General features: G+C 43.8%; 1 protein-coding gene across 5 annotated transcripts in view; it reads right to left on the bottom strand.

The window, feature by feature from the left end:
* The window catches only part of Dora (zinc finger SWIM domain-containing dorado), a 130,539-nt gene that overhangs the window by 103,191 nt on the left and 2,109 nt on the right, over positions 1-25,239 (bottom strand). For 4 of the 5 annotated variants that reach the window (XM_084588407.1, XM_084588409.1, XM_084588408.1 and 1 more), the window contains exon 2: positions 1,856-2,015. In XM_084588407.1, coding sequence (XP_084444533.1) covers positions 1,856-2,015 — 160 coding nt within the window. Of the gene's footprint in view, positions 1-1,855; positions 2,016-2,750; positions 2,896-25,239 lie in introns of those variants that run through there. The other variant, XM_084588411.1, reaches the window with a different exon arrangement.

Raw genomic sequence — 25,239 nt, 5'->3', positions numbered from 1 at the left:
CAGCACTGTTTAGCAACCGAAGCAAACTGCTTCACTGCACAGCAACGTACCACTAAGCTTTAGTCATCTTCATTTCCTATATGCACCTCCTACAGGCTGTTCTGGTATGAATAAATTTACACGCCCCAATTAACTGTCCACATCAAATTAAATGTAAGCAATGCGACTACAGATTTTAGTTCAGAGCAACTGAATGATAGAATACTTGATTTTCATTTTGATGACATGCGTTAATGGAAGTTGATGCAGCGTTAGTGGACCCAGTCTGTATTTCTTCTACAAGTACCACTTTTGTGTCTGTGTTCATATTTCAATTGATACTGATTTGTCATATGCCGTCACACATATAAGGACACATATTACCCAAATGAACCAAATGCCCTCCCCTGCCCCTTTTGACTTATGTTTGACAGTATAAGGATGTTTACTGACCATCAGGCCCAAGGCTATAAAGAAACTGCCAAAAAAATATTAGACACACGGTTATTAGAACCACGGTTATTTGTACCTAGCCCCTTTTCCTGCACATGTGTTTAGTATGGAACCATCAGTTCTAATACAGCCCAAATCCACTTATAACAATACCGCTTTGAACAATGTATAGAATAATGGACAGCCGTAGCACCGACAGGTTTACCACGTGTTTTATGGTAAAACAACCTGCTTATAACAATGCTGCAACAGTAGATTATCGATTATAACAACTAGTTTTCGTCACTGACTGCCAAACCTATCATGAAAAAAAGGACTTGCAAATGCTATGACCGTGCCAGCCAAACCACATCACAAACTCCTAAGAATGATCAAGTCCTTGCGGCACATCATCTGTGCTAAAATATTTCACTTAGCAACGTGCAGCAGTTAGGTGCCCTGCAGAAAGATGTCAAAAAGATTGCCGTGAAGTAGTCAAAGCTGACTGATTATGGGTTTGTGCCTGAAAACAACTGAAAAGCATACAATACTTGCCTTTCAATATTTGTCTTTTTTTTTTTCTGCTTAGCCCGGTAATAACTGATATTTTCGAAGCACTTCAATACTGTTATAAGTGGGTTTGACCGTAGTCCTGTTAACATACGATCTATAAAATTAAGATTGCTAAAAAAAAATATACAAAGTTAACTGTAATGGTTAGGGGCAGCTTGTCATATGACAAAAGTGCACAACATGCAACACCCATGGCAAGGCTTAGGAAGTTTCACACAGTGAAAGAAACACCATGGCACCTTGATCATATATACTTTTTAAACAGAGTAAACACAGGAATGCAGCCCCTTGCAACAACCACCCCCATGCACTAACACACCTGTGCCCCCACCCGCTGCACCTGCCGTGGTGGCTTAGTGGCTCTGCTCAGCAAGAGGATGATGACTCAAATACCACCAGCAGTGACCACACCTTGATGGAAGCAAAATGTAAATGATATCCATGTGCTGTGTGATGCCAATTCACATTTAAAAAAAAAAAAAAAAAAAAAAAAAACACCCAGCAGGTTGAAATTAGCCTTGAACCTCCACTACAATATACTGTTTCTCTCTCCCTTCCTTTCCTTACTGTGAAATAGAGGTGTCCATAGAGAGAGACATTAATTGTGCCTTTCCTGCCCCCTTCCCTCATAGGCAAGTCTCAAATCTCCGCGGCACCCGCCCGAAGAAGAAGAAAGAAAGAAAAAAAAAAACACGTAGCTAGTAAACTAGCTGTTTCATGTTTATATTCTTATCCACGAGAACAGTAACGAGTAATAAAAAATCTTGAATAAATATGCTTTCCTCACAGGCCCATGAAAGCACTTGCAATGTTAACAGTCTTGTTTTTAAATAATGCGGGGCTTCACATGGCATCGTTCCCTGCAACATACCTGATGTCTTCCTCATTCTCTGGGAAACTCCAGAAGGCAATGCGAAGTTGCAACTGTTCCGGGACTGGAGGGTAGACATGTTCGACCACTTCAAAAGGAATGTGTGCAGCCACCTCCCTAGCAGCAAGTTCTACCAGGGGCAACACCAGACCTCCTTCACCTGCAAGAAAAAAAGAAAAGATTAGAGTGCATTCTCAAGCACCTGTGCTGTGTCCAGCGGTCCCAATGTATACTACAAAAATCTTCCCACACGCTTGAGCAGTGCCTCCTACACTAAGTGCAGATCAGATTAGTACAAAGTGCGGTGGCCCTCTGAAACAAAAAGAAAAAAAAAAAAGCTTCCAAAAACTGCCCCAACCCTAATGCCATGAAGTTCAAAGTGCAGTTCTGCAAAAAATTCAGCATGCAAAGAGGTCCCACCTATTTTCGCAGTGTACAAGGTACTGCAGAAAAAAACAAAAACAAATTCCAGCGTTTCAGTGGGTTTTGCAGAGCAGTGATGGCTCCAGCTAACTGGACTTTCACCTTCTTGGTGAAAGTGCCTACCAACCCTACCAACAAGTCCAAAAGGCAACCTGTTACAGCCGGTCGTGCCTGTTACCTACCCTGCCGATTTGGCATCCCGGAACGTGGTACCACATCGAACCCTATGAGCAGAATTCGTCACATCGTGAAAGAAAAAAAAAAAAAAGTTTTTATCCGCGTGTAATGCGAGCAAGGAAATATCAACAAAGTACTGATTGCACCACATTTCGCGGTTGCCCAGCGAGGCCTAACGCGCTCCGCGCTTTCGCGTCCAAAGCCATCCCGCGACAGGTGTCGAATAGCGTCGCGAACAGTCATATACCGGAGCTCCCCTACTCGCGTCGACACGCTTAACCAGAATTTTACGCACCGTGAGGAGAAGGGCAGCTCATTGCCCCGGGAGTAGCGAAAGCCGCAAGGTCCTCCGGTTGTACTAAATCTGAATCTAGTAGGCCGCTTCCAGAAGGCGGGACAGCGCACCGCTCGCGTCTGTTCGCAACAGCACCGCACGCCGGCGCGCGGCGTCGTGTGCGCTCAGGAAGCGTGTTCTCAGGTTCTCGGTTTCCGCTACCGTCGTCGTCCGGTACGCATATCGTATGCCGAGAGAGAGAGAGAGAGAGAAAACCTTTATTGTGTAAGTGTAAGATGAGCTGGCGTAGGTGGTGAATGTCAGCATCTTCTTGGTCCGCGTTCCCAGTCAGGGATGCGGCAAGATCCCGCCACCTCCCGACTCTGGCGTGCGAGAGCAACTTGTGCCTCCGAGTGCTCGAGGAGGAAGGTTTCCCAAGCCTCTTCAATGTCTTTGGTAGTGGGTGTGGAGTGTTGAGGGGAAGTGGGGATTGCGTTGACAGGTCCACGCACCACGCGGGATAGCCGAGAGTCTCTTGCTGGAGACATCAGTGGAAATTGTTATTGGGTACCTGTAACACGTTTGGTATCCCGCATTTCTCGACAGCGCGATCGACGTGCTCGTTGGGAATACTGTGAAGCGTCCGCGAATTCGGCTGTAGGGCGTGGCCAGCACGGCTGAAGAGGACCGTGAGATACCTGTGCAACGTGCCGAGTGATCCTACGAGTGCTACGAGGTGCGATCATCTCTTTCCGGTCGCGTGGGCGTGGCGGGCACCGTGGTCGCGAGAATGAAACCGAAACCATCGAAACAGTCAGCCGACTCCACTAGGGATAACTAGGGTGCCTCGATGGCCAGCGCAGCCAGCGCCACTTTCAGAGTGGACACACTGCTCTCTCCCGAGGCATGTTGGGGCTGCACTGAGCGCAATGCGACGGCGGACGATTTTGATGATTTAACTGCGGCTGTTGCGGAGAATTCCGAAAAGCTGGTGTTCTACCAAGACTGGGTGATACTAGAGTACATTGCCAAAGAGAACCAGTGTTAGTTACGTTAAAGTATACATATATTCCTAACTCGGTCCCCTCTGAGGGCACGTTCCAGCAGCTAAAGTAGCAAATGCCTTTGCAATTCCCGATTCCTCGAACTCTGCACTCGAAATTACGATACTTTTTCAACACTCGTGATGATCTATATTGACCTGCAGCAAAGCCACAACCCTTTCGTTCGTTCACAAGCAAACGCGGAAAATAGGGGAAACTGAATTGTAATTCCGTGCCCACAGAGTCAGTAAAAATGGTCGGGAATGTTTCAGTTTGTGCTCGTTTTTTTTTGTTTTTTTTTTGGCTAGCTGACGGCAGCAGGGATGGGATTAAGTGCCTGACAGGCATATCACGACCGAAGCAGGCATTTCGCTGGAAGCTAGGAAGACGCTGCCTGTGTTGTCAAAATTCTATTTGTATGACGCACATGCTGCGAACGCCCTGAAGGACGGGCTTTGGGCAATATTTCATTCGCAGCTTTCACTGATTTACGCTTTTGTTAAGGTAAATGACTGCTAATCGATCTTCACGTTTGCTTCGATGCTGACCTTTGCCGTTCAGATTTAATGTAATGTATTCTTTATGTCCCCTTCATGGATCACTGCCTTGTCGTGGCGGAGGGGCTTGCGAAACTCGATAAGTCGTGAGCTCTGCTGTGTAGGGCCATCCAAGATAGTCAGGTCACGGCAGAGAGTTCTGACAAAATGCGATTCACTGGAGAAGGTAATGGCAACGCAGTCCAGTATTTCCTGCCAAGAAAACCCTATGGCCAGTCACAATAGCATTAATGATATGGCGAAGGAAGATGAGCCCCCCAGGTTGGAAGGCGTCCCATATGTTACTGGGGATGAACAAAGGGCGATTCCTAGTAGCTCTGGTAGCTCCAGGACGAATGAAGCGGCTGGGCTAAAGCCAAAAGGACGCTCAGTTTTGGATGTGTCGGGAAGCGACCGGAAAGTCCGGTGTTGCAAGGAGATATCACATAGCAACATAGAATGTAAGATCTATGACGCAAGGTAAACCGGACGTCGTCAAGCGAGAAATGGACAGATTGAACATTGATATCTTGGGTATCAGCGAGCTCAAGTGGACCGGAACGGGAGAATTTAATTCCGGTGACCATTATGTCTTTTATTGTGGGCGCGAATCCAAGAGAAGGAATGAGGTCGCTATCATAGTAAACAGAAGAATGGGCAAAGCAGTGCTAGGGTACAACCCCGAAAACGACTGAATGATTTCACTTCGGATCCAAGGTCACCCTGTCAACACAACAGTTATCAAAGTCTATGCACCAACCACTACTGCTGAAGAAGCTTACGTTAAGAGATTTTATGCGGACCTGCATTGCCTTTTAGAACGCACTCTATCATCAGACGTCCTTTTTCTCATAGGAGACTGGAATGCTAAGGTGGGGAGTGAAGAAATATACGGAATTACAGGCAAGTTCGGTCTTGGTGAGCCAAATGAAGCTGGGCAGAGGCTAGTAGAATTTTGTCAAGAAAACAACCTGACCATAGCGAATACTCATTTTCAACAGCACAAGAGGTGCCTGTACACATGGACTTCACCGGACGGTCTGTACAGGAATCAGATCGATTATATTCTTTGCCGGCAGAGATGGAGAAGCGCTATACAAGCAGTAAAAACAAGGCCTGGGGCCAATTGTGGCACCGATAATCAGCTTCTTGTTGCCAAATTTAAGCTGCGATTGAGAAAAATGCAGAAAACTAGAAGACCTTTCAGGTATAATATGGATCAAACTCCATCAGGATATGCTGTGGAAGTGAGGAATCGATTTCAAGAATTAGATCTAGAAGACAGAGAGCCTGAAGAGATGTGGACTGATGTTCATGATATAATACAAGAAGTTGCTACTAAGGTAGTTCCAAAGCAAAAGAAATGCAAGAAAGCAAGCTGGTTATCTGAAGAGGCTTTGCAAATAGCTGAGGAAAGGAGGATGGCAAAAGTTATGGGGGAAAGTGAAAGATAACAAGGTTCTCAATGCGGATTTTCCGAAAATAGCAAGGAGAGATAGGAATGCCTTCCTAAACATACAGTGCCCAGCAGTTGACAACAGCCAATTAAGGAACACAAGGGCTCTGTATAAGACAATCAAAGATATCAAAGGAAGCTTCTGTGCTAAGCTGGGCGTGATAAAGGACAAACGAGGCAAGGACCTCACTGAAGCCTCAGAGATAAAGAAGAGGTGGCAGGAATACACAGAACTGTACAAGAAGGACCCGGATGTGCAAACCCAACATAAGACGGTTGTGATTACTGATGCATCCTGAAGAGTGAAGTTGAATGGGCCTTAGCCAGCTTTGCTGAGAACAAAACTAGCGGAATTGATGGAGTTCCAGCTGAGTTGCTTTAAAACCTCAACCACGACGCTGTTAACATTCTGCATACATTATGTCAGAAGATTTGGACAACCCTGCAGTGGCCACAGGATTGGAGGAGGTCAGTTTACATCCCCATTCCAAAGAAAGGCAGTGCCAAAGATTGTTCCAACTACCGCACGATCGCGCTTATTTCGCATGCTAGCAAGGTGATGTTGAAAATCCTCCAAGGTAGGCTGCAGCAGTATGTGGATCGGGAGCTTCCGGACATGCAAGCTGGGTTTCGCAAGGGCAGAGGAACTAGAGACCAGATTGCCAACCTTCGCTGGATCATGGAAAAAGCAAGAGAGTTCCAGAAACCCATCTACTTCTGCTTTATTGACAATGCGAAAGCGTTTGACTGCGTAGATAACAGCAGATTGTGGCAAGCTCTCCAAGAGATGGGAGTTCCAATTCACCTCATCTGTCTCCTCAGGAACCTGTATGAAGGGCAAGAGGCCACAGTCAGAACTGGGCATGGTCTTACTGATTGGTTTCCGATTGAGAAAGGAGTGAGACAAGGCTGCATACAGTCTATTTAACGCTGCCTATTTAACCTATATGCAGAGTGCATCATGAGGAAGGCTGGTCTGGACGAGTCTTCAGCTGGAGTGAAGATTGCTGGAAAACGTATCAACAGCCTTAGATATGCGGATGATACCACTTTAATGGCAGAAAGTGAAGTGAAACTCAAGAGACTTCTGATGCGCGTACAAGAAGAGTGAAAAGTTTGGGCTTAAACTGAATATTAAAAAGACAAAGATTATGGAGTCTTGCTCTATCAAGTCCTGGAACATCAAGGGACAAGAAGTGGAAGCTGTAACAGATTTTTTCTTCTTGGGCTCCAAGATTACCCCAGAAGGAGACTGCAGCCATGAAATTAGAAGACGCCTGCTTCTGGGAAAGAGAGCCATGGTTAGCCTTGACCGCCTAGTAAAGAGCAGAGACATTAGTCTGCCAACCAAGATCCGTATAACTCATGCTATGGTCTTTCCAGCTGTGATGTATGGATGCGAGAGTTAGACTGTGAAGAAGGCTGACCGCCGAAATATTGATGTGTTTGAATTGTGGTGCTGACGGAGACTCTTGAGAGTTCCTTGGACTGCCAGAAGATCAAATCAGTCGATATTGTCGGCCATAAACCCTGATTGCTCATTGGACCAGAACCCTTGATATAAATCAGTGGCACCTATCCGGTTTGGAGGAAATGCTTTCTGCTCCACCTTCGTGGACTGGGTCCATAGGTGTTAAATTTTCTTTTTCTTTCTTTCTTTTTTTTTTTTTTAGCGAATAAATATTTTCGATGAATGTGCAGCTGGCTTTTTTTTTTGGCGAATGAATGTAGCAATCTTCTGTGGTTGAAAGGCTATCTCGAGGGTTTTTTAATGCGAAATGTATGTATACCAGTAATTAAGCTGCACATGATAGATCTTGAAGCTGTGTTTGTAAAATAAATTTGTTATCATTAAAGTGGGTTGTATTGGTTTCCACTTTGTATTGAGCCAAAGGGTGGGTATCACTTGGTTTTCTTTTATGGCAGCTATGAAAGTTCGCAACCATCACAGTAGCCAGCACATAACCTTTCCACGACAGCCATCCACAATTTCAAGTCTGTGGCCTACATGCAGGTGGTAAGCCTACTTGATTCAGAGTGAAAACAGCATGGAAAAACAAGACAAACGAAGAAAGGCAACACAAGCGCTGACTCACAACTGACTTGTATTCAAAAAAAAAAAAAAAAAAAAAAAAAACATTATTCCTATCCAGGAAAACACCAAAAGTAAAGAAGCACAACCAGAACTACTGATCATACATGACAGTGACAAGACATATACACCAACGATCTGGCGCATGCGCGTGAGACATGTATTTTCCAGATAAATAGAACTCTTGTGAGGCAAAGTGGAGATAAAAGGGAACAAAGACAAAAAAGAATAAGATGGGTAGTTGCTAGTACAAACATCAGAGTCGCTTTGTACCATGCAGTGCGAGGGTGGTGCACAGGATACCTTGTACTTGCAGAGTAGTTTACATGGGCCAGACGGGGCGATGCATGTATGTTCGTTTGAGTGAACATTAAAATCCGCCTTTTGCGCGATTATTCTGAGCATGCGTGAAGTCCTAGCGGCGACTGATGGAACACATTGGACGGCGTTTCTCATCGCCGCCAGTGCACGAGGGCTGGCGGCACGGTGATGGCGGCACGGTGACCGTAACAGGCTTTGCAAAACAATACCAACCACATGTGCCTTGTACAGTTGCCACTCTCGAGGCCTGCCGGGATGCAAGATGCGGTTTTTCATGTTCCTTTCGGTGAGCCGCGCCCAACGACGACGCAAGCTTGAATTAGGGCTACCAAGCGTCAAGATGTGAATGGGCGACCTTGGTGACCGACTGAGTACTCTCAACTGTGTGAAAAACACTTTGTTACAGGTATGTATGCATCTAAAGAAAATGTGCATGATGAAAAGCACCCACTGGAGTTTGCACCAAGCCTGTAACCCACCAGTGATAGCCGCAATGGAAATTTGTTCGGTGCGTTTGCTTTATGTGCGACGGGGCCCGATCGCGATGTATTTGGTCGTTTGTTTTCTCATGTGCGAAAGGGCCGGGTAGCGCAGATATCACAGGCAGCTGGCTATATGCGCTAGACCGCAATATTTAGCATGTTTTATCGTCACTGCCGCCTCACTAACAAGGAAAAAAAGTACCACGTTTGTTGTGATGCACCGCTGTTCGTGAGCCGACTGGTTGAGCTGGTCATGAGGCTCGCGAACGGCGGTGCATCACAACAAACGCCATATTTTTTTCTCTTGTTAGTCAGGCGGTATTCACGATAAAACATGCTAAATATTACGGTCTAGCGCACATAGCCGTCTGTGATATCTGCACTATATTGCCATTTCACACATAAAGCAAACACACACCGAACAAATCCTCATTGCGGATTTCACTGGTAGGTTACAGGCACGATGCAAACTCCAGTGGGTACTTTTCATCATGCACATTTCCTTTAGATACATATATACCTGTAGTATTCGCGCTTTCGCCACTCTGAGCATGACGCACTTGACACTCTTGCACGACGCTCAGTTGTTTTTTAACCTTACAGCCTCGCCTTCGTTCTCGCCAAAGCATTTGGATTTGGTTTCTTCGGTATGCACAATCAGCTGCACTTCGTTAGAGAGTTTGAAAGTCGTCTTCGTCCAACCATCTGCAACGGCAAGGAAACTGCCCGGCACATGTGAGTCTCCTGGAGAGTTCATGCTTGTTCACGTGCGGAGTGGAGCGCTCAGGACTTAGAACAGCGTTGATTCCTGACCGACAGATGATTACGCAGAAATCGCTGTGGAGACAGAAAGGTTGTGGATCCTTTCACAACAGACTGACCATTCTCTGTGCATTGAGAACCTTTTCACCACAGCGACCACTTCCGTTCTGGGGGTAGAAACCGGCTACAGCGCTGAATCATCCATTGCCAGAAAAATGCCGCATTTCTTGCAGGCTTCTGCTGGGCATTCTGGTCGGGACAATGCCCTGTTCAGGAGGTGTGGATAAGTACCTCTCTGCTAAGCTTCGTAGATGAAATCCTATAGCTGCACGTTTGTAGATGACGAGAGGAGGAAGCGACGCCCATTGCACCATGCCGGCGCAGCGGTGGCCGCATTGTGCTCAGTAACTGAAGACGACCCGAGCATATGCGCCGCACGTAAGTCACAGGAGACGATTCCACCTAGCTCTGCAGCATCAACAAACCCCTGGCTGCTTTGCCTTTTGATATGCCTCTCTCTTTCTCCACGCTCTCATTTAGAATTCGTTTTTGACTATAAATTTCACAGTATGTAGTGAATCTACGCTGTGACCATGTGTGATTCTGTCACGTCGAACACAGCCCGCGCCATGGCCCACGCTACAGGCTTCTACAATGCGGAGACAGTATCTGCGTGCATTATGACTGGGTTGTGAACACGCTGAAACATTCCCCCATACTGCGTGAACATGATACTGCAATCACTGTCACTACTTTCCGCCCCGAAGGCAAAAAAGTGGGGAGCTTTTGCTTTCTACCTGCATTGGCGTGGCCATTTCGCACAGTGCGCTTTCATGTCGTCTGCTACCCTGCCACGCAATGTGTTTCTCGCCGCTCCGGCATGATGGCACCACATCCTCCCGCAAAAGGCGGAATGTCGGTCCAATGATTCTTCATGCAATCTTGCCAGTCATTGGAGGAAAGGTACATGCCCTCCTCTTTTCTCTAACACCGTCATTCTCGCCGAACATAAAGATCGGTTAACAAGCGAAATTATAGAGGCACTGCACATTCATGATAACAGTGGCAGGTGCATCAGCGATCCTTCTATCACTCTCAATGATAGAGTTCTATTTATCCGTAAAAGACACCTGTCTGGCACGCATGTGCCAAGGTGTTGGTGTGTGTGTGTCTTGCCATCGTCATGTATGATCAGTAGTCTTGGTTGTCTTCCTTTACTTTTGGTGTTTTCCTGGATTGGAAAGCAATTAAAGAATGTTTTCTTTGAATAAAAATCAATTCAGAGTCAGCGCTTGTGTTGTGTCTTTATTCGTTCGTCTCTTTTTCCCGCGCTGTTTTCACTATGAATCAATAACATATCACAGCCTTAATAAACATACTCGACTCTCTGGCTTCCTTCGTTAATTGTCAACTTTCACTGAGCGTTAACGCACACTCACTCAGGTAGCTACGCTTTGAAAGCAAAGAACATACTGAGCTTTCTTGCCTAATACCGAATGTGAAAACTGAATTGGACTTAATTTTTAAGCCAATATATATAGTTGTTGCTCACAATGAGCTTTGATTACCTCAGGTTTTACAGCCAATCAGTCGCTCGTAACAATTATCACCTTGTTTTTTCTTCCTTACTTTGTAGTTAACAGAAAATAAGCATTAAATAAAATTTATGCTCTGGTAACATGACTTCTATGAATATTGGCTAGGCGCGAGAGCATCGTATTATCAAACTGCATTGCTTCCATGAGAAACAGAATAGAATAGAAAGGCAGGGAGGTTAACTAGGCGACACTCAGTAGGCTACCCTACACGTGGGGAGTGAAACGAGTCTTGTTACATGTCTAGAGATTTATAGTAAAAGGGGGTTGACAGCATACACAAAGCAAACTCTACCTCGAGTCTTTTAAAAACTGAAGGAGTGCCTTCACTGCTTTCCTTTCTGATGAAGGTGTTGTCCAAAGGCCCAGAATCTTAGCTTGTGTAAGAGGGCGAGAGAGCAAATTTTAAAAAGTAGTAATAAAAAAATAACTGCGCAAAAATGGTTAATATTCGCAGCTAATATGTCCTGCTACTGATATCCCCGTGGAAATCACCTTGCGTAAAGTCTGCACTTTCGTACATCGAGTGTAGCATTACCCTATGAAGTTCGGAGATCTTTATGCTTTACATTATGACTAAGAAAAATAAACGAGGAAAACAAAATACATGCCGTGTTTTTCATGTCCAGTTGCATTATTGCAAGTTACAAGATTACAGCGGAGAACCCATGCCGCAACACTGCTCACAGCACGCAACTGTAGAGTGGGACCTAGCTTGGCCCCACGAGGAGAAAACGGCGACCTGGGTTGGTGCAAACGGTGTACTCAGCGTGAAAGTGGCGGCGAAGGCATTGAGGCACCCTAGACGCCACTAGAGTTACTATATAGACGCCAACTGTAAATAGTGCCTCCTTTAGCTGGAAGCCTGAAGCTTATGGCACTGATTGACGAGGCCTGAACTGTGTATTTAGGCTGAAATTTGTTCAGATCCACATATAAAAAAGGTTATAGGGGGTATTGTTGTACTGCCAAGCCCACACTGTTGTTGCAAAAGTGCTTACAACTGCTTGAACGTTAGTGAACTTGCTAGCAGGAGGCACAGAGACAAAGCCAAGCCCCTTGCTTCCCTTGAATTGGTCAAGATGTTACAAGATCTGTAGGGAAGGTAATCAAAGATACCCGGCGAGCTAGAACACCGACCAAAATATGTCGAGATTATAATGGACATGAAGAGACCTTGTCTCATATACTACAGAACAAACACTATAATATCCAAGAAATGAAAATTTAGTTTTAATTTTGTAGTGAAAATGACATAACACAAAAACTACACTGACCTCCTGAGGTGAAATGCTGCAACTATAGGTGTAGTACCCAATGCGACATCTCAGGAAAATGTTGCCAATTTCTTTATGCGCACAGTGAGATATATATATAGATATAATTTTTTAATCTCACGTTTTCTTCAGTGCTCACATCAGCAAAAAGCAATGCCCCCTTTGCATCACCAATCATGAGCTTTTTACCTTTTGTCACTAGATGGCCCCACATTGCATCGAATTTTTTAGATGAAGTAGTTGTCCCCACACTGTATCGGATTTTTTTTTTTTTTGATGAAGTGGTAACCACATCACACAAACTTTAGTCGACGACACACATGTCCCCTGTGCCATGACAGCATTGAAATGTGGAAACTGAAACAGATGCTTCTCTTTACCAAAAATATTTGATTAGTGTAAGACGGGTGAGACATATTAGTTCCCAGCACACAACTGTTGCCAATGCGAAATGACCACCGTGCTTGTTTATCATTGTTTCCAGCATCCGACTGTATAAAAAGGAGCGCAGGCACTGAAGAAACTCTCAGTAAAAACTTTCTACAGTGTTTCTAACAAACCTGTTGTGGAATCATCCACTTCAGACAGCACGCTTTACATTGCGCTGAAAATAACTGGACGCTTAAAGTATGGTGTCATGTTCCTTCAAAACAATTAAAAACTATCTGACTATGACAACTTTTGAAGACCCGAGAACCAGGGTATGAAATATTGTCACTTGCATCCTTGAAGTGTGAGTGGAGCAAAGTGCAGCTGGCAACAAATGAGTGCTTAACACAGCTATCGGCTTTGACAGCCCACATTGTAGATGCTAAAAATAGGCCTTGCCACAACAATTCAGTGATTTACAATCTGGCGAACAGCCCAAATGAATCTTGGTCTGTAAGCAAGAAGCTATAGCTATCGGCTTTGACAGCCCACATTGTAGATGCTAAAAATAGGCCTTGCCACAACAATTCAGTGATTTACAATCTGGCGAACAGCCCAAATGAATCTTGGTCTGTAAGCAAGAAGATAATCATTGACCACTGTCATCAGTTTCTTGACAAAGACTTTGAGCCATGTAATACTGAATGTGTTCATGAACTTGGTACTTACACACATGGAAAAAATTGGCCCACTACCTTCAGGTTTGAGCACTTCCAAGGACAACCATCACATATTTTCAGGCGAAAGCCTTTAATGACCCATACTGTCATCGACAAAAGCTGTCCGTGCGAGTGGCGCACCCGATTGGTTGACAGAGAAGTGATGTCACCAGCCACCAAATTCGAAGCGATCAACCAGAAGTCTCATCTCGTCTAGCGTTCCTGCCATCTGCAATCCCACACTTGAACGCGTGCGCCAAGGAACGCCACGCGACAGGAGCGACTGTGTACTGGTCAAACGCACACTTGTCGGAGAAAGCGACAGATACTGAGTCTTTCTTTCCTGTAAACCAATTATAATTATATGTAGCACTGCAAAGATTGCCGATAAAAGGCAAACAATGAGGGGCAAATGACAGGAGAGGAAGGGTAAGCTTTCGTCATTTTCCTCTTAAGAGACATCTAAGAACCCCTCTAATTTTCTTTGTGCAAAACATTTCAAGAGAAAGGATTACAGCATCAGTGAAGACTCCTTGCCTGAACCTTTTTTTAGCACAGAAAAACTTTTTCGGTATGCCAGGAAACGTGACTTCAAGCTCAAATTAAGACATGAGAAGCTCATCACAAACAACACACACATTTATGATCATGATGCACAAAAGGTTGTCAAAACATTTTCAAATATTTGTCAAACATTTTCAAATAGTCAAATATTTAATACACCCATCGATAATTTTTTTTTTTTTTTCGGATTTTGAGAAAGCTTAAGACAGTCTAGAATCATCACCTGATACTTAAATTGTAGTCTTAACTTAAATCCTTCTGTGCTCACCTATTTCCTAACCAACTGTCTCCAGCTTGTGTAGTCACCAACTCCCACTCATCCACGCTTTCCCATGTGTGGTCAGGTGTTCCCCAAGGCCCTCTACTTTTCCTATTATTGCCTACCAGACAACTTAACATTTAATGTATGGCTGTAAATGACTTTGTGATATATCAACCCATAAGTAACCAATCAGATGTCATCACCCATAGAAGAATATCTGCAAAAAGCATGCACGGTGTGACACCTGGCTCATGAAACTAAATGTCAACAAAACCTTTCCTTGTTTCGTTCCCTCACTCAAATAACTACTCACCTCCAAACTGCTATCTTTACAGTTGTCCTGTAACTTGGACACTGCCAAGTACCTAGATATATATACAATCGTGCCTCGTTAATATGGACACTTTGGTTTCCGACCAAAGCTGTCCATAAAGCAAGTCATCCATAATAACGAGTCATGAATAAAAACGAAAAGGATTTTATTAAGAAAAAATAATTGTAATTAATAACTGCTTTTGTAGATAACAGTGTGCACTGGACTCAAAATTTGACAGAACACCAGCAATTTTGAGTGCATTATCCTTATCAGTGTTGTCATCGAAAAATTGTAGTGCAGTCTGAAGCAACTCGCGTACCATGACACGCGTGATGGTGGGCTCTGTGTTGGTCGAACTTTCGAGCATGAACTCCTCACTGGCCGATGAATCAGCATCCGATTCTCTACTCACCGCCACTTCCAAAATGGCTTCGTCACTGAGCAAATTAGCCGCTAAGTAGCTGCTTGAGATTCTTCTGAGGCAAGGAAACAGCCGAGCTGTCGATACTAGTCCCTCACGGCTTGGATTGACTGAGATGGTTTTTGCCGCTTGTATTCACAGATTGCTTGCTTTGCGCCTACGCTCAGCTCTGCTCTTTTGCGTTTAACTCCCGCCATGCCAAAATCCAGACTCAAGTCAAGGGTTACAGGCTCCTGATGCTTTGCACTTTCTTGCCTAGTTAATTTTTCTGCCTTTCTGTTCTTCTGATTCTCTCCTTTTTCTTGTACTGTTTCCATAAGGAAGCCAGGGGGTCAAGTTGGCAAGCTGCTGTGCAGAAGGCTATCGAACATCCCATCTTCTTGGCGCTGTTTCTATTTGTTCCTATAAAATAAACACTGCAAACTGAAGTGCAGTTTAAAACAACGGCTAGCCGACTACAAAGAGATCAGACCTTGTCAAGGCCGCATCGTTGACTTAAAGCGAAGCCGACATGCGGACCGCCTGAGGTGCAAAATGTGGCAGTTCAGCAGTGCAACAGGGACGAAAACCAGAAGCATGAGAGGGAAGCGTGTCCAGAACAGGACGCCCTGTCTCGGTTGCGTGTTCATACAACGCCTTTCTTTTGTCGCCCTACTCTGTGAGCGTGTCTTAACTCCAGCCGAAAAGAGTTAACGGCTTCATGGAACACATACTGTGCTTTGGGAAAGAAAACTTCAGTTCCCGCCACCACTGTAGGCGTATGTCTTTCTTCCTGTCATTTCTTTCTTACGCTTTTACCGGCCTCTCTGTTCACGTTCAGCAGAATTTATTGCAACCACATGCTGCTGTTTTTCCGACTGCGGAGGCATTGCCGCTGCACCCAGAAATGTCCTGGTTCCTCCCTTTCGGGGTCTTTCTTACGCCGACCCTTGGTTTGCTGTGTACTTTCCTGTCCGCTCTTGCGCTCCCCCTCCCCTCTACAACGGCGACACGTCCGCTTTGGTTCTTTCCAACCCCACAGGACTCGTTCAGGCATCCGGCCGCATCGACAGTCGCATAGGTTCGCGGGCGGCGTGCCCTTCAACTTGCGTTCGGACTCCTCTGGCTTTTTTTCAAGCACTGTCCATATTACCGAGACAAAAATACATGGGCCCAAGTGGGCAGTGAGCATTCTTCCCCTGTCCATTGTCCAGACAGCGAGTTTCCATATTAACGAGGCATAAATACACTGAAAAAGTTCCGTCCTCAGAAAAACTGTCCATAATTCGGGTCGTCCATATTAACGGGCACGACTGTAGTCAAGCACCTAGATATATCCAGTATTCATATTCATACTCATATTCATGTGTCTGGTGATTAGTGGAGTATTTATTCTACAGGACCTTTAAGACATTTGTTTCCTTTAGAAAGCTGAAAACACATGACAGATCAGTAAGTCCACTTTAACTAAAATCAATGCTGGATGGAACGGAATGTGTTCATTATAAAATCAAGTAAAATACTTTTTTCTTTGTATTACAAGTCTTGTGCATGAAAATAAAATGTGGTTACAGTTAGCTCCTCTCCATATTCTTCATACAGGAGTTTGTTTTCTTTTCTCAACAAAAATATATGTTGTGTGAGTAGCCAATGTGGAGATGGCATAATATGACTTCTATGAAACGTCCCTGATGACTATATGATTTCTATTTCCCCAAAATTAGCTTCACCAATTGCAGTTAATTATTTACTTTGCTTCTTGATTTCCACTAATATCAGTGACTTCAGTTATTTCTCTGACCCATTCTGCATGTTTCTCACCATTTTTCTTTCCATAGCCCACTATGTTGTCCTCAACTTAAGTAGAACCCTCTTTGTTAGCCTCCACGTTTCAGCCCGGTAGGTGAGTACAGGCAAGATGCAACTGTTGTATATTTTCCCCTTGAGCGATACCGCTAAGCTGCTAGTCATAACCTGCGAATGCTTGCCAAGTGCGCTCCATCCCAATCTTATTCTCTTTGTTATTTCCCTTTCATGGTCCGGATCTGCGGTTACTACCTGTCCTAAGTAGACATATTCGCCTACTTCTTTCAGTGCTTCGCTACCTAACGTAAACTGCTGTTCCTTCCCGAGGCTGTTGAACATTCCCTTAGTCTTCTGCATATTGATTTTCAAGCCTACCTTTCTACTTTTCCTGTCTAGGTCATCAATCATTATTTGCAGTTCATCCCTCGAGTTGCTTAGCAAGGCAATGTCATCAGCAAATCGCAGATTACTGAGGTATTCTTCACCTACCCTTATCCCTAACTTCTCCCATTCCAAGTCTCTGAATACTTCCTCTAAGCAAGCTGTGAATAGTACTGGGGAGATTGTGTCTCCTTGCTTAACACCTTTCTTTATGGGAATTTTGTTACTTTCTTTATGCAGAACTATGGTTGCTGTGCAGCCACTATATATATCTTCCAGCATTTTCACGTACGGCTCGTCTACCCCTTGATTCCACAATGCCTGCATGACCGCCGAGGTTTCTGCTGAGTCAAATGCTTTTTCATAATTAATGAATGCTATGTATAAGGGCTGGTTATATTCCGAGCATTTTTCTATCACCTGGTTGGTGGTATAGGGACCGGGTGCCCGTTGTATGGCGCTACCGTCGCCTCGGTGGAACAGCGCCGCCCGCGGCGGAGTGCCTAAACAGCGGAATGCCGAGGCAGCTGAGCGGCGCAGTCGTTTCCGTTCTGCGAGGCATTTTTGAGCCTGTTCCTACCCGTCGTTTTGCAGTGCGGCTATGAGAGCTTTGAGCTACGTTGAGTAATCGCAAGGAGTATTTTTTGACCGGGAAATCTTGAAAAAGAAAAGGGCCGTTCACGGCAGGGAGTGCGTGCGTTTTTTTTTTTTTTTTGAAACCGCCCGGCGCATGGTATTTCTGTTATATACTCGAAAATGCCGCGCTTGATTTCACCATGCGCTAGGAACACCTTCATTAGGCACTTGTTAAGGCGACTTCGAAGACTGGAATTGCGCCTGCACTGCGCGTCCATCTTATATTAGGTCTAGTCGAAACCTGCCTGAAGGTCAAATACCACCGAGCCGTGTAGCCGTGGCACCGTAGTAGTGGTAGTTGTAATGGTCAGCGTTCATGTAAAATGAAAAAGATGCTGCACCTGTCTTTTTTGGTAATAGCTAGGCTCAAACGATTCAGAGTAGAATAATAGCAAACAACATTCCAGTTTCAACCTTGCAACGAGAGCTGTGAAAGGAGAAAAATAAACAAGCAAGACCCAAGTAGGATCCTACTTGTGGTTGAAATAGCAAACATACATATACTTTCAGGACTTCCTGCACAATTACGCTACAATAGCTCACTGAACCCGGCCTTGAGACTATCAAACTTAATCATAATATAAGCCAAATGAGTAATACCACCTCAGCATCATTTTTACATATACGACAATGCTCTTGTTGAACACGTCGGAGCTGCTACATATAATTGACTTAGAAAATATTATACTATACATGCCTTTCTCCCGACATGCTGCGGAGGTTGTGAAAAGAAAACAAAAATATTAAATTTCCTGCTAGCGTTCTTTCACTCAGCGCAGGAAGTTCAATGCGATTGACCGCACCTGCCTTGAACATCTGAAGGCAATAGTCCAATACTGTCAAACTGTTAAATACAATCGAAAAAAAAAAGAAACACAGTGTGATGTGTTGTAAGATAAGCCACGAACAAATAAGAGGGCGTTCTATTGTTAAATGAATCCCTCTGATGGCTCGTTCGCTAAGGTGGTCTACTTTCTCAGCGTACCACGAACCTGTGGGGCCAATACCTAGCTGGCCTCGATACCCGATGAGTGTGAGGGGACACGACTATGTATGTAGTTTTCTATTTGCACGTAAAGAAATCCGGATAACTAAAAGCCATTCCTTTTACAACTTTGTCACTGCAGCTTGCCGGACTGCTGCTAAATCTGTTTACATTGGCCATAGAAGCAATTTCTGAGAGAGCTAAACGGTCTTGTCATACTACGCCACAATCAGGAAATCTCACGTTCACTAAAACGCCGATGAGAAACACATGTATTTAGGCGGGCCAGGAAATGGACACTGCTGAGAAAATAAGCAAAGCCTTGTCAGGTGCAACATGAATGCGAAAAAAATGCTACACGGCCTTCGAAATTAAAAAAAAAAAAATGCTACGTTTATGCTCGTTTCCACACATTAAATTGTATTTTTTTCTCTTGTTCGACTTTTATATGAAGCCGATAGCAGAATTTGTGACCATGCGGTATTGATTCAGCTGTGAAATGAGTGATTTTATTAGGCAAAATGGACATGCCACAAACAAATGTTAATAAATTCTAAGAGTATCAACGCAGAGCTCTCAGCGCATTTTCATTGGTTGACAAACGAAAAGGGGAAAAATGACAAGATCATGGTAATAGGAATTGTTCATGTCTCCTATCTGCTTTCTGTTAAGAGAAAAAAGTAAATTATCTTTGACTATGTCAGCAAAAGTATCTGCACAAACATTGTCTCTGCCCATCCCTGAAGATCTTAATGCAGCCCGAACGACGATGGTGGAGCTGCCTTCTCATTTTCCGTGCTGGGGTTTTCTTGTACACAGGCGGGGAAATGCTAGCGTTGTAACTTACGTTGTTGGGTTACTTCGATTTTCAATTGTCAATAAAGTGACTAGAGATGAAGGAGTGCAGCTTCGACTCCGAGACTCTCGTGCCGTCACTCCTGGGGAACAGAAGGCACATCCGGTAGCAAGCGGAATTTTAAAAATTCGGCACTTGCCATGACCGCACAGTAACCAAATACGTAGATTCGTGCCTTTGCTTTTCAAAGAACCATGCTTAGGTCACCCGCTACTCATGCTTCTGTGGAAACCCGTAGAAATGAATAGACTTAAAAACGTCCGACGAGTTTGCGTAGCTGCCAGTGGAGCCAACAATGCACCACGTTTCACCAGCCTTGTTTGGCCAGACTTCATTTCACTGGACATATTCACACAACTAGCCCAACTTTCTCTTCTCTTGAGGATAGTATATTCACGCACGTCATCTAAACCTTAGGATTTCCAATTTCCACACAAACCAACGACAAACAGTACGCTCCAATGTGCCGGCGCCAGCCGGCGCCGGCACATTCCGGCGTTTCAGCGATGCGCCGAGAGGCGGCGCCACCCGTACAGCTGTCCGGTCCCTATGGATATGATCAATAGTAGAGTACCCTTTCCGAAAACCTGCTTGCTTATCTTTTGCTTGGTTGCAGTGTAAAGTTGTCCGATTCTATTAGCGATTACCTTGGTAAATACCTCATACGTAACAGATAATAAGCTGATTGATCTGTAACTTTTTAAGTAATTAGTGTCCCCTTTCTTATGAATTAAGATTATGTTTGTGTTCTTTCATGGTTCTGGTACCGGAAGAAATGGGCATGGGCAGGACATCTAGTGCGAAGAAAGGATAACCTATAGTCGCTTAGGGTAACAAACTAGATTCCAAGGGAAGGAAAGCGCAGCAGGGGGCGGCAGAAAGTTAGGTGGGCGGATGAGGTTAAAAAATTCGCAGGGATCAAGTAGATGCATCTAGCACAGGACCGGGTTAATTGGAGGATTATGGGAGAGGCCTTCCCCCTGCAGTGGGTATAGTCAGGCTAATGATGATGATTTATTTTGCTACTCCATGAAGACTGCCATTCTGGTTTTAGTTTGCGGTGTACTAGCGTCATGCAGACTCTGTACGGCACATTTATATCTTTCATTTGTTTTTCATCGGCTTGAGCAGCACAACGTCCGCTCTCTCGTTGCTTCCAATGCCGACATAACTCAGGACCCAATAAAATGTTATGTTATGTCCTTGAGCAGATGCTGTTGATATATTGTGTATGATGTCCCTAAGTAGTGGTGCAACAGCGTTTTTATGATGAAGGGCTGTGAGAATATTTGAGGAGTTTGACTAATCACTCGTGTACAGCTTGTCAGACCATAACTAGAGTACGCACATTCTATATTTTATCCTCACCAAACTGATCTAATTTACACAAACCTATTCAAAGCCGTGCTCTATGATTCATGCTTCCAAATTACTCCCATCAAAATAGTGTACACCAACTAAAACCCCAAGCTGAACTACTCTAACATCCTGCCGCAAATGAATTTATCGAATTCGCCTTTCTCTTTATATCTTTTTTTTTTTTCACAACTTACCCCTTGAAAACTCATGTGTCCGCCCGGCCCATTGTTTATCTTGTCACCTCCACCTTAAAGCCGTCTACCTACCACCAGCACACCCATACCAACCTTATTTTTTCACCACTACCTCCATACTGCCCTGGACTGGAATTACCTTCCCGACCCCATCACTTCATTAACAGATCTTCAACTATTCAAAATGGCCATTGAAAATCATTTTTTGTCAGTCATAACCACATACTGCTGGCTACCTCTTAAATGGGGCCTTTGAGACACAACACACAAAAAGAAAATAAAGAGGAGCAGGCAGGAAAAATAAAATGCAGCATCAGGAGATGCTTCAATATGAGCAATAAGAATGCTCTGTTCCCACAAACATCGCTGTTCCTCGATGGGAAACGTTCTTTCAGCCAATATAGTGGATTAGTGCACAAGCTTCACACTTTTCTTGCGGTATCATAATAACTAATCATAGATTGCTTGCTACAGTGCACAACCACACGACACAGGACTAGCATGCTGCACGAAATACACAGTGCAAACTGTTCACTACACCAAGCTGCTGAAACAAATGGCACTATAGGTGAGGAAAACCACAAAGAAAATGCAAGTTCAGCTCGTTAAGGAGGCAGTAACATTTTAGGCAGTATCCAACCAGCAGTAGCAGATTTTGCTGGCTTCAATAACCTGTCCGAGCAGATTTGCTTGAAGCATGGTCCAGACTGACAACCCTTCACCAGATGATGTTAGGGGGGGGGGGGGGGTTGTACTACATTAATGAACGGATTTACTAGTTTCAGTTTAAAATCCCCTTTGCGCCATGAGATACGCTGACATCGCATTCACACATTGTGCAGAATGCAAAATGTCTTTTCTCGATGTCAAGAAACACAAATTTGGAAGTAAAGAACGAAAAAAACTTTTGCACATATCTTCTTGGGTTTTGAAAGCAGCATGACTTCAAGCACACGAGAATTTAAACTTTACAGTGTGCACCGCAAACATGTGGCCTAACTAGCCCGAAACATACACAAGCTGCAACAGCAAACATGAAGTGCAACCAGCCATAGCTACTTTGGCTTTGTCTTGATTTAGCTTTGATCAGCTGTTAGAAAGTGACGCCGACAGTGATAGTACGGCCGTTACTGGCGATTATGATCCAGCGGCAGATTCCACGGCGCCAGTTTCGCAACAGCCGTTCTTGCAAGGGCAGAGGCAACTTATCGGAAGATATAAGGCATGGTCGTACAATCAAACAGTTCAGACAAAAAAATGCGACTCTCTCAGGTGAATCAGGAGAGTTTGCAGGTATGCATTGCATTACCAAAACATTAGCTGCGATGTTTAAAGTGGGCTTAGGTCACAAGAGGCATAAAAAAATTTTCAACATAATCACTGATGTTACTTTCTCGCTACGTATCAGCGATTATATTAATCTTTTTTCCATGCCTCACATGGCCTAAACCCTGTTTTTATATCAGACACCATTCGGTTGTTGAGGGTGATACGCCAAGTGTATCATATGATGCACTTGGTGTTTCATAGTAAGGCATCTAAGTCAGTAAAGTAAGCATGTATAAATAACTCAATGCCTGTAAACTTGGCCCTACAGACTGTGTAGTACTATGTGCCAACAATTAATTTTTTTGAATTCATAATCCACCCTGAAATAATGCTGCATTATTTAAGCCCATTTGCAATGCATATGTCAAGCGTTCGCTACATGCTGGGCAGCAGCAGGTGCACACATCTTTTGGATGAGACTGAAGATAAATGAAGATGGACACCACATCAGTAATACCAACATGGCTGCATGGAGGGCTCTGAACAGTATCTGTGGCAATCGGTACCCCTAGAATTTGATATATTCTCTTAAATATAGTTCATAAACAATGCATGTTTCAATGCTAAGATTTTAAGCTATATGGATAACCTCCATGTCCAGACTAATCCAAAAGCACTTATTACAGCATGCCAGACCCAACACAGTTACCACTAAATAACTTTTCTTTTCACTGCAATACCTGCGCCACATTTCTGCTGCCACTGCACAAATGAGTGGTTGCACCAGTTTTACTGGCAACAGCTGCCAACTCTCAATGTTAAACAAATTGATACATTAGCTCCTATACACTAAGCAGACAGCCCAAATAACATGCTCATGACTAGTTATGAGGTTGGACCCCAATATAAACAAATATTTTTACGAATGGCAAATGGCAATGAGTGATGACAATCATTTTTCTGTGTAAGTAAAATGAAGCAGGCAATATGCATAGGTTCATCACTTTTTACGCCCAGATTTTATGCCTGGCCCCACTGAGTGCTACTGACAGCAGAAAATCTAATACACATTTTAGGGCGCAGTTGAATACCATGTAAAAGCACTGGGTGCAAAAATAATGATACTTTATAATTAACTACTCTTAAACTCCAAACCAAGGACCTAGGCTTTGTAGATGCATTCATGCATGTATCCAGTTGTCCAGCCTAAAGCTCGCAGCTACTTTACCAAAGCAACATCATATATAGTACTTTTGCCACGAATCAACAGATACTTTTCCAGGCAAAACTTGCTATGGGAATGTCTTGGTTTGTATTGGCTTGATTAAACTGAAACAAGCAGGAAGCCTATTTATTTTCTGCTGGATGAATTGGTCCCAGTTGGGAGCAAACTGGTCGTCATCCGGGCTGAACAGGTTCCAGCTAATAACTTTTTCCTTTGTAATTTGCAAATGTTTTTCCCAGGAGAGGTTTTACAATTGTTTATATGGGTATACGATGTTCAATTAACAGAATTTTGTAGTTAAATGTCTTAGCCTGTACTTGCCACAAATTGCATAAATAACGCTGAAATTAAATTACAAGTTTGCTTACTACCCATTCACTATTCTTACTTGGGAGACATCCTTAATGAACGGGTATATAAACACGAGTCCATGAAACAAGATTGAAGGTCAGTGCAGAAGTCCCATATGTATTACTCGTATCTACTTTGGTGCTCTACTGCTGCTTATGCTGCTACTCACTGAGTGCGGGTCAAAACTAGCAGATGTGGTGAGGTCTAAGCTTATGGAGTGATGAACATTTTTTCAGCTTGCCTTGCATTGCTCAATTTTGTCTTGTGTGTGTAAGTGCGCGTAAAATTTCAAAAGTATTTAAGGCTTGTTTCAAACAGTTCAGAAATGTCAGATGAAAGACACTGCAATGGTATTTTATGCACAGAAATTATGCTTTGGTGCTATGAGGCTAACCCAGGCAGCACTGAAAACAATGTTTATTTTAGAAAAAATTTTGGGTTGTGCCTTCTCTTTTTTTTTTCTTTTGACTGGTACATAACATATTAGTATCACCACGTGGGACAAAATGTTTTCCAGAGAAGCTTGAATGCTACAGCTGCTTGTTTATTCATTGTTAGTTATTCCCACTTTTGAGAGTGGAGTGAAAAAAAGTGACAGCAATGATATTTTTTTTTAATCCTTTGTGTCACCTGAAGTCAACTTAAACACATAAATCGATATGAAAATTGTAACCAGCATGGGAGAACTTCAGTAACAAATTATTTACCTGGAGAAGGTGAACTCTGCACAGCAATTCAGATTTACTAATGACATTTGCGCAACTCCGAAAACAAAAACAATGTTAACTGGCTTGCAATGTCCAGCTTTTATCATCCACTGCCGGGCCTACACCTTGTTTCACAACAGGAAAACATGCAGAATCCACAGCTTTCACTGAATTTAAACTATCCCAAGTTTCCTAGTACAAATACATGACCCCAACCTCAAAAAGAAAGTGAAGTTATCCTAACAATTGTAACATGTCCTCTGACGGATCAGTTTGAATACCTACATCAACCTAAATCTTAGTGCCACACACGAACACAAACTACCACTTGTATAACCGATCAAATCACCACAGGCTTTCTAGCAGCTGGTACGCCTCTCCATTTAGCATCAAAGGTTCAGTATTTCAATGTTTAAGCTGTGTAACGGTTTGAAGTTTACTTAGTACTAAGCGTGCATTACCAGGGCTGTATGTTACTCCAAAGAATCCAGAACTCTAAAATAAATCAAACATACCTCTTCACACTTAGTTAACGCAAAGTTGCATT

This window comes from Amblyomma maculatum, chromosome 1 (genome assembly GCF_055883805.1).
Source record: "Amblyomma maculatum isolate TAMU_Amacu chromosome 1, ASM5588380v1, whole genome shotgun sequence".
NCBI classification, from domain to species: domain Eukaryota; kingdom Metazoa; phylum Arthropoda; class Arachnida; order Ixodida; family Ixodidae; genus Amblyomma; species Amblyomma maculatum.
Note: the sequence above shows the minus strand (reverse complement) of the source record. Positions and strands in the feature narration are given on the sequence as shown.